Below are 11189 nucleotides of genomic sequence, written 5' to 3' on the forward strand. Positions count from 1 at the left end.
GCAGTCAGAAATCTAGGGTAAGAGGCAAGCTACAAAGTACAGAGCAAGATGCGATTAGAAAAAAAAAAGTTATAACAAGACAGCCTGCAGAAACTACAATGACATTCACCTACATGGTAACAAAAGGCCTCATAAAAAAGAGTAGAACGAAGTGGAGAACACAAATTTCTCCATGCTTGTTGGAGAATGATACCTCCCATATTTTCATTCTTACAGATTCATGTGAAGCAGCTCTGTGGCTGAACTTGTTCTAATCACAACCTAGAGGCGGGCGAAGGCCCTGATCGTCGCACTATGAGAAGCATGACCTTGCAAGGTCAGAAAAGATAGCGCTTGAATTTGGGAAAAAAAAAAAAAAAAAAAAAAAAAAAGGAATTCCCTAATGTGATCTATTGCTAGATCAATCTATAATTCTTGGAGTTTTCCTGTGATGCGTTCCCTGCCAAGTTACAGCTACTTAGTCTCTTTACCTGCTGGCTTATGACCTGATCCTATTACAAATTGAAAACTCTGGAATTTCTATTTCAAGGGTGTAAGGGACAGAAGCCGTATTAACGCACTTGCAACAATACAGCTGTGTACAGTCCATGAATTTTTTCTCTCTCTAAACTGTGTCAAGAACTCAAATTCCAAAGATCGCATAATACTCTAATTCCTTATTATGACATTATTTCTTTAAAAACTAAGAGGTTCATACAAAGAAAAACTACGCCTGTTGCTGGTAACTTTTTTTTTCCCCTTTAGGCCTCATGCACACGGACGTTTTTACAGCCGCTTTTTTGAGCGTTTTCTGCAGCTTAAAAACGCCTGTCCATGTTAGTCTATGGCTTCATGCCCACCTAGGCGTTTGAGCTGCAAATATAGGCATTTTTAAGCTGTAAAAAAAAAACCCAGGACCAGTGCGTTCCGTGGTGCGGAGCTAGAGCTGTAAAAACGCGAATCGCGGGAAAACGCGCATAAACGCGTAACTTATTTTCTTTGTTTTCTGAGTGCTATAGCCAAGTGATGTGTTTCTTTAAAAAAAACGCTACTTAACGCTAAAAACGCGCAAAAAACGCCAATGCAAAACGCAGTAAAAAAAAATCGCGTTTTTAACACCGATTTTTCCAGGCGTCAGAGCTAGCTTTGCAGCCAGATTTTTAAAACGTCCGTGTGCATGAGCACTAATAAATCGATAAATTGACCCAACTATTCTTAACCACTTGCTTACTGGGCACATTCACCCGTTTCCTGCCAAGGCCAATTTTCAGCGCTGTCACATTTTGAATGACAATAGCGCGGTCATACAACACTGTACCCAAATTCAATTTTTATCATTTTTTTGAGACAGAAAGACGTCTTTTAGTGGGAATCACCACTGGGTTTTTTTTTTGCTAAACAAATAAAAAACCCCCACACATGGAAAATTTAGATAAAAAATAAATAAATAATAAAAATAAAGAAATAATTCTTAGGTTTCGTTTAAAATTTTTTGCAATTAAGTAATTTTTCTCCTTCACTGATGTGCACCGATGAGAAGGCACTGATTAAAAAAAAAATAATATGGGGGGGGGGGGGGGGGGGTTGGGGTCCATTCTACCAATGCCTGTCCTATAGTAAACAACCTATGTCACCCCCCAGTCTGAGATGCCTTTTTATTCTTTACAGTGGCCTCAATTGGCGCAGAGGAGAGCTTTAAATACGTTTAGTTCATTGACTACCATCACATATCAACCACACTCATGACGACACCATTACTCACTATACTGCAGCTTCCTCTGTACCTGCCTGCTCAGAGAATTACAAAGAAACATCACCACACTGTGCAGCTCCTCCTCCCTGCACTTATTACCCTTCCAACAGAGACGCAAGTGTCTAAAATAGCATCATAATCACCTCCATGTGCCATGCAAAACCCGATATACACCATACAGGATATTGTGAGACTAAAACAGAAAGAATTGTTTCAGAGCAATTAGCTTGTAATACTTTAATAATAATAAATAAAAAAAAAAAAAACATTTGCAATGATGAAAAAAACTGCGACTAAAGGGTATATATTTTTTCCCCTTAATTTCTCAGCTTGCTTACACCAGATGTGTCTTCATTCACTTTGCTGTGATTTACAGAACAAAATGCTTATGCAAAGAAAATGTGGTGCAATGAGATCCCTTGGAAGGCGAGGGAAAAAAAAAAAAAAAAAAAATTATTATATATATATATATATATATATATATATATATATATATATATATATATATATATATATATATATATATATATACACACACACACACACTTTATTATTAGGTACACCTTGCTAGTAGTACCCGGTTGGACCCCTTTTGCCTTCAGAACTGCCTTCATTCTTCATGGAATAGATTCAACAAGGTGTTAGAAACATACTGAGATTTTGGTCCATATTGACATGATAGCATCGCACAGTTGCTGCAGATTTGTCGACTGCACATCCACGATGTGCATCTCCCATTCCACCACATCCCAAAAGTTGCTCTATCGGAAGAGATCTGATGACTGTGGAGACCATTGGAGTACAGTGACCTCATTGTCGTGTACAAGAAACCAGTGGTGAGATGATTCGAGCTTTGTGACATGGTGCATTATCCTGCTGGAAGGAGCCATCAGAAGATGGGGACACTGTAGTCATAAAGGGATGGACATGGTCAGCAACAATACTCAGGTAGGTTGTGGTGTTTAAATGCTCAATTGGTACCAAAGGGCCCAAAGTGTCCAAAAAAAAATTCCCCCCCACCACCACCAGCCTGAACCATTCATACGAGGCAGGATGGATCCATGCTTCAATGTTGTTTACACAAAATTCCCACCATCTGAATGTTGCAGCTGAAATCAAGATTCAGACCAAAGTTTTTCCGATCTTCTATTGTCCAATTTTGGTGAGCTTGTGTGAATTGTAGCCTCAGTTTCATGTTCTTAGCTGACAGGAGTGGCACCCGGTGTGGTCTTCTGCTGCTGTAGCCCATCTACTTCAAGGTTCAATGTGTTGTGCTTTCAGAGATGGTATTCTGTATAGCTTGGTTGTAACAAGTGGTTATTCGAGTTACTGTTGTCTATCATCTCCAACCAGTCTGTCTATTCTGCGCCGACATCAACAATGCATGCAATTGGCGGATTAGCAATAGGTATTACCAAGCAATTCAAGAGACATACCGTACCTAATAACGTCGTGTGCGTGTGATAACTAGGTGATTGGAAAATACAACTTGTTTGCAAATACATGGGCAGGAGAGCATTAATGAATGACATTTCATGGGCATCTAGTGTGCAGTGCTCAGCATGTAAACTGCAGTATGTGTGTAAAAGGCTTCAGTTAGGTAAACAGGTATAAACAAAAACATATGCAAAACTTTATCCTAGAAGAACTAAACATTGTGCATACATAAAATATATTTTTTTTCAAAGACAATAATGCAAGCATTCAGTGATTAAAGAAATAAGCCGATTGCAAAATCTTTGCTTCAATGCAAACAAGGTCAATGTTCTCTTCCTAAGAAGCAACAATGTACAAAAAGGGAAGCCGGCATTACCACACATGTATACTGCAAACCAGCCTGCTTCCAATAGCTTAACATTGCACAGATAACACATTTCACATATTTACAAGAAATAGCACAAGCCAATATTATTATTATGGGTTTAGAAAGGTGCAGCCGTCAGATAAATACTGCAATTATTATACAAACAAAAAAAGTGCAAATAGACAATATTTACCAGAATTGATTTAGAACAAACCAATAGCTGACTCAGTGTTCCCTGACACAGAGACTTTAGCGCTGAATTTCTCATATAAAGCACAAGCCTTGACAACTGAACAGATTCTGCATTTATTATCTGCCCCGATCAGAATGAAGACTGCAAGATCCAAGAAAAACAAGGGAACTACATTTTTCTTCTAATGAATGGGTAACACTGAGGACAAATCAGAGTTGTAAAGCTTGTTCGTCCAGCAACCCCCACAAAATGGCGACGTGGAGCAGTCACAAGATACAAAACCCTGAACCAGCTCAGCTACAATAGTGTAAGTTTATACCCCCCCCCCCCCCCCCCGGGGCACTTAGAGACAGACTGCTATTAGAAGCTTGTACTGACCACAACAAAATACTGGAATACAATCAATTCAGTTCACTTGCACTTAACCATGAACCAGAAAAACACAAAAGGAAACTTTTACACTCAAGTCACTAATGTTTAAAGTCAGCTTAGAGGGGATACAGAACACTGCAACACCGAGCCAAACAAAAATCATTAGAAGGCCGATCACTAACAAAAGCAGGTGAAGGCTAAAAAGTTATCTACAAATATAATCAACATCACCAACTACTCCATCACCCCTAAATAAAGAGGGAATGTATACAACAATATCCCGCCTCCTAGAATATATACACTGAACAAGAATTATAAAAAAAATTTGAGCACTAAATAGTATATTCCAGCCAAGAAAAAAAAAAAAAAAGTACATGGATATAACTTTGTCCCAATTACCAGCCTTGAACTTGCCCTTTTCTGCCCTGAAAATGAATACATTTAAGATCAAATTACCACCCCCCACTATAGAAGCATTACTTTTGTCCTGCCTGCCCTCCAATCATTGCTCAGCAATCCCACTCTCCACACTGACAAACAAATGGGGTGTCATCCCCCCCCAATATCAGTCCCAAAATCAATAATATTGATGGCTGGTCCTACTCAATACTAGTAAACTGGAAATGGGTGTAGATCTTACCCAAGTACAAGCTCTGTAGGCCATTGTCCTGCCCTACAATCAATACTATTGATCACAGATCCTGTTCAAGGCCATGAAATAGGAAATCTCCTCCAATAGCCCTGAACTGGCCCTTTGCTGCCCTACATCTATTGTTATTGATGACTGAGCCCACTTAGTACTATGAAGCGGTAAAAAGGGCAGCAAATCATTTTTACAATATCAGTCCAGAATGTGTCTTTGCCTGAACTACAATCAATATTAATGACCAATGCCACAATGTTATGACAACTCTGAATTGGTCCTTAACTGCCCTGAAATATTATTGATCCCACTTAATGTCATCACTAGCAATATAAATCAGGAAGTAGAAGCATAAATATTACCCACCCCCAGTATTTGCCCTCAACTGGTCTACAAATCATTAGTGATCACTGATCCAACTCAAAGTGCAGAAATTCTCATTATTACTGCCCCCCCCCCCCAATAATATGAATCAGATATGCAACTGGTTCTTGTTTGCCCTACAAAACCAACATAATTGATCACCAATACCACTCCATGTAAAAAATGACTCCAATATCAGTGCTGAATTGCTCCTTAGATCAGCCATACACACTACAACCAGAATGTACACGCTTACTTAACTGTAATAAAACTATAATATATATGAAGGACAACCCCATACAATCCAATCACACAGACTCTTACATTATGTAGGTGATGGGAGATCTAAAGAGGATTGCAAAACAGTTAGAGCTGACCATACACTGTACAATCAATTTTAGTGATCACGGATCCAATGCAATGTGATCCATCAGTAATCAGCTGTGTTGATAATGCTCCCAATACCAGCCCTGGGTTGACCCTTATTGCCACAAATCAATATTATCAATCACTGATCAAACTTAATACAATAGGATTGGGGAGAGTAAATACTTTATCTGAACTGGTTCTTGTGTGTCCTACAAATGGATATTAATGATCCCACTACATCCCATGTAACAATATCAGTGCAGAATGGCTCCTTACCTGCAATCATTGATCCCGCTCAATGTCACCCTCAATATGAAGTAGGAAGAGTAAATTATTTACACGCCTATCAGGCCTGCAATTGATATCATTGATCACTGATCCCTCTCAATATCAACCCTGATAACAAAATCATAAAATTGGGGTGTAAATGAATCCCCCCCGCAGTATCAATCCTGGACTGGGCCTTATTTGACCTGCAATCAATATTATTGATCCCTCTATCATCCCTGACCATATAAAGCAGAGCTTGCATGTTCTGTTTTATAATGGGATCAATAATATTGATTTGTAAGGCATGCTGATATTGGGGGAAATTTACACTCCCGTTTGCTACTTCATATTTTCAGGGATGACATTGAGTGCGATCAATATTACTGACCCCCAGCTCAAGTGGGGAACAACTCAAGACTGATTTTGGGGGGGGCATAATTTACACCCCTATCAGTCCTGCAAGTAGCATTATTGATCACTGATCTTTCTCAATATTATCTCTGGCAATACAAAGCAGAACACAGGGGTGTAAATGACCAGTGCAAACCCTGGACTGGGGACTACTAGGCCTGCAATAATTACTGATCATCGATCGATCACTGAAAACATGAAGCAGAACTCTGTGTATATAACCAGTGCTTTCTTTACCTTTTCAGGAATCAATATTACTGATCGATTGATCCGCAACAACACAAAGAACGTCAGAGTGTAAATGAATCCCTCCAGTGTGCCAGTCCTGGATCTTATCTGACCTGCAAACAGTATTATTGATCCCTGACCATGCAAAGCAAAATCTGCTTCATATGATCCAAGGAGGATATTGGGAGAGATCAGTGATCAATAATATTGATTTGTAAGGCAGACTGATATTGGGGGGAGATTTACACTCCTATCTGCAGTTTTTTCATTTCAGGGATGACATTGAGAGTGATGGATAATACGGATTGCAGGTCAGGTGAGGAGCATATCAAGGCAATATTGGGGGGCATGGGGGGTACAACCTTATCAGTCAACTCAATATGATTGATGATCCCTTCCAAGACCATCCCTGACCATACAAAGCAGCACATATTAATCTGATTCATATGGTCAGGGATGATATTGGGAGCAATCAGTGATCAATAATATTGATTAGCAAGGACAGCGGATATTGGGGGAAATTTACACTCCTATTTCCTGGTTCATATTTTCAGGGATGACCTTGAAATAGATCGATAGTATGGATTGCAGGCAAGGAATAATTCAATTCCGATATTAGGGGGGCATTTTTTACACTTCTATCGGTCTTGAGATTATTATTGATCCCTAATCCCTCTCAATGTCATCCCTAGCAACAAGAAGCAAAACTTATATGTTCTGCTTCATGTGGGATTGGTGATCAATAATGAGGTTTGTAAAACAGGCTGATAATGGGGGGGAATTATTTACACTCCTATTTGCTGCTTCATATTTTCAGGGTTGATATTGAAAGTGATCAATAGTATTGATTGCACTGACCATATGATGAGATATATATATATATATATATACACACACACACACACTCTCTAATTATATAAAAAACATTGTTATGACATTGAGGGGGATCAGTGATCAATAATTCTACTTTCAGGACTGATAGGGGTGTAAATACTTTACACCCCTATCAGTCCTGAAAGTAGAATAATTGATCACTGATCCCCCTCAATGTCATAATTTGTAATATATATATATATATATATATATCTCTATCTATGTCTCATCATATGGTCAGTGATGATATTGGGAGAGATCAGTGATCTAGAATATTGATTAGTAAGGCAGGCTGATATTGAGGGAAAGTTACATTTGTATTTCCTGGTTCATATTTTCAGGAATGACATTGAAATAGATCGATAATATGGATTGCAGGCCAACCAAGGAACAATGTGATGCCAACATTGGGGGGTGCATTATTTACACCCCAACCGGTCCCACAATATTGATCACTTATCCCCCTGATCATCATCTCTAGAAAGAAGGGGAAAATTGGGGTGTAAAAGAATCCCCCCCAAGTGTCAGTCATAGTCATTACCTACCAGGCCGGCAATCACTATTATTGATCACCGATCCCCCTCAATGACGATAAGAAGGAAAACCTCTGTAATAATTAAATCAATAACAGATCACTGTATGGGGCCTTCCCTGGCCTGCAATCAATATTATTGATCCCTCTGTATGACAATAAGGAGGGGAAGGGGAATCCCTGTAATAAATCAATGTATTGGGTCTTCCCTGGTCTGCAATCAGTGACAATGATCGTATCCAATGTCATAAAGCCTGTCTGTATAGGTGATCAGTGACCGGGCCGGTCTGTATAGGTGATCAGTGACCGGGCCAGTCTGTCCTGGTGTCATATTATCGGTAATCCCCCGAGTTGCTCAGTGGCGCCCCCTATAGCGTTGTCCGGGAGGAGGGGGTGTGATTGGCCGGCAGGTCACACACGGGGGAGGGGGGGGGGATCCGCTCACCTTTTCTTGTCGGTGACCGCTGTTCCCTCCATGCCAGCCGGGGCAAGGAGGTCTCCGAAGTTCCGTCAAGCGCGGTGCCGGTGCTGGTCGCTCAGACACTGAGGCCTGCTCCTGCTGGAGGTTATAATCCCACTCCGGCAATAAAAGCCCGACAAAGCCGGCGCTATCCCTCTTCCTCGGCCCGGGAGTAGGTTACTAAGTGCTATGAGGTGAAAGTTAGGCCGCGGTGATCGGTGACGCAATACGTAGCCGGTACGCCGCTCTTCTCGGCCGCCGCCGCTATCACAAGGGTTTTTTTCTCTCTCTCCTTCTACGCAAACAAAACGCCAGGCCTTCGGCTCCGTCACGGAGTGGGCGTGGCCGGCGGAGCCAGGTGCTGACGTGAATGTCCGTAGCCAATAGGTGAACATGTAAGCCGAGCCCCTGTTCTTTAACCACGCCCTGTCTTAGAGTCAGCTGATCTCGGAAGGGGGGTGTGCCCCGGGGGAGGGGAAGGAGGGGTTGATACGACATGCTTAACCCTGTAGATGCTCGACGTGAGTGGCAGAGATAGGAGATTAACCCTTCCAGGACAGATAGATCGGTGCATGACCTGTGTAGAATCCAGGACAGATAGAGGGGTGAATGACATGTGAAGGATCGAGGACAGATAGAGGGGTACATGACATGTGAAGGATCCAGGACAGATAGAGGGGTGCATGACCCGTGAAGGATCCAGGACAGATAGAGGGGTGCATGACATGTGAAGGATCCAGGACAGATAGAGGGGTGCATGACATGTGAAGGATCCAGGACAGATAGAGGGGTGCATGACCCGTGAAGGATCCAGGACAGATAGAGAGGTGCATGACATGTGAAGGATCCAGGACAGATAGAGGGGTGCATGACATGTGAAGGGTCCAGAACAGATAGAGGGGTGCATGACCCGTGAAGGATCCAGGACAGATAGAGGGGTGCATGACATGTGAAGGATCCAGGACAGATAGAGGGGTGCATGACATGTGAAGGGTCCAGAACAGATAGAGGGGTGCATGACCCGTGAAGGATCCAGGACAGATAGAGAGGTGCATGACATGTGAAGGATCCAGGACAGATAGAGGGGTGCATGACATGTGAAGGGTCCAGAACAGATAGAGGGGTGCATGACCCGTGAAGGATCCAGGACAGATAGAGGGGTGCATGACATGTGAAGGATCCAGGACAGATAGAGGGGTGCATGACCCGTGAAGGATCCAGGACAGATAGAGGGGTGCATGACATGTGAAGGATCCAGGACAGATAGAGGGGTGCATGACATGTGAAGGATCCAGGACAGATAGAGAGGTACATGACATGTGAAGGATCCAGGACAGATAGAGGGGTGCATGACCCGTGAAGGATCCAGGACAGATAGAGGGGTGCATGACATGTGAAGGATCCAGGACAGATAGAGGGGTGCATGACATGTGAAGGATCCAGGACAGATAGAGGGGTGCATGACATGTGAAGGATCCAGGACAGATAGAGGGGTGCATGACCCGTGAAGGATCCAGGACAGATAGAGGGGTGCATGACATGTGAAGGATCCAGGACAGATAGAGGGGTGCATGACATGTGAAGGATCCAGGACAGATAGAGAGGTACATGACATGTGAAGGATCCAGGACAGATAGAGGGGTGCATGGCCCGTGAAGGATCCAGGACAGATAGAGGGGTGCATGACATGTGAAGGATCCAGGACAGATAGAGGGGTGCATGACATGTGAAGGATCCAGGACAGATAGAGGGGTGCATGACCCGTGAAGGATCCAGGACAGATAGAGGGGTGCATGACATGTGAAGGATCCAGGACAGATAGAGGGGTGCATGACATGTGAAGGATCCAGGACAGATAGAGAGGTACATGACATGTGAAGGATCCAGGACAGATAGAGGGGTGCATGACCCGTGAAGGATCCAGGACAGATAGAGGGGTGCATGACATGTGAAGGATCCAGGACAGATAGAGGGGTGCATGACATGTGAAGGATCCAGGACAGATAGAGAGGTACATGACATGTGAAGAATCCAGGACAGATAGAGGGGTGCATGACGTGTGAAGGATCCAGGACAGATAGAGGGGTGCATGCTCATAGGGCATTTGAGAAGCATTTTTAAAGGAGTTGTAAAGGCAGAAGGTTTTTCATCTTAATACATTCTATGCATTAAGATAAAAAAACAGGTGTGTAGCAGCCTCCCCAGCACCCCCTAATACTTACCTGATCCCCATCTCTCTTCAGCGATGCCCACGCGTGTCTTAGTGTCTTAGCCACCCGGGACTCTTCTCCTTATTGGCTGAGACACAGCAGCAGCCCCATTGGCTCCCCGGGTGTCAGGGGAGAGAGGGGGTGGGGCCGGGTCAGGGCTCCATGTCTGAATGGACACAGGGAGCTGTGACTTGGCTTGTGTGCCCCCATAGCTGGCTGTGGGGGCACCCAACAGGAGGGAGGGGCTTGGAGTAGCGAAAAGAGACCCGAGAAGAGGAGGATCCAGCTGCTCTGTGTAAATCCACTGCAACAGAGGAGTTAAGTATGACGTTTGTTATTTTTTTATTTTATTTTTCTAAACTGACTTTACACATTCACTTTAACTCTTGTAAAACACCAGTCTAACGTTCATACTAAAGCTCATTAACGCAAGTCTAACGCCCATACTAACACTATAGGAGCATTTGTTAAGTGTTAGAAATTTAGTCAAGTGTGAACAGGCCCTTTAATTGAGGTTATCACCTTTATTGAGGTGATAGGTTCACTCAGGTGGGTTCACACTAGGATTTTCACAAGGGCCACGTACCTGATGTGAGACCGAAGTAGTGTGGAGGCCTCCCTTGCACCTCGGGTCCTTGAAGCCTCTGGAGATAGAGACTTGGTGGACACCGAGTGGCAGGGGTGCGGAGCACTGTGCAAGCCTTAGTCCAAGATTTGAGCCGAGGTCAA

The 11189-nt window shown here is 43.0% G+C and overlaps 1 protein-coding gene across 2 annotated transcripts in view; it reads right to left on the reverse strand.

Moving 5' to 3' along the window:
* HIF1A (hypoxia inducible factor 1 subunit alpha) overlaps nt 1-8572 on the reverse strand; it is a 63172-nt gene extending 54600 nt beyond the window's left edge. For both annotated transcript variants that reach the window (XM_077464375.1, XM_077464374.1), the window contains exon 1: nt 8236-8572. In XM_077464375.1, coding sequence (XP_077320501.1) covers nt 8236-8267 — 32 coding nt within the window. In that variant the 5' untranslated portion in view covers nt 8268-8572. The remainder of the gene's footprint in view (nt 1-8235) is intronic.
* Between the last annotated feature and the right edge of the window lie 2617 nt (nt 8573-11189).

Source organism: Lithobates pipiens, unplaced genomic scaffold (assembly GCF_037356315.1).
Source record: "Lithobates pipiens isolate NorthernLeopardFrog02 unplaced genomic scaffold, aLitPip1_a1.2 Scaffold_30, whole genome shotgun sequence".
Taxonomy (NCBI): Eukaryota; Metazoa; Chordata; class Amphibia; order Anura; family Ranidae; genus Lithobates; species Lithobates pipiens.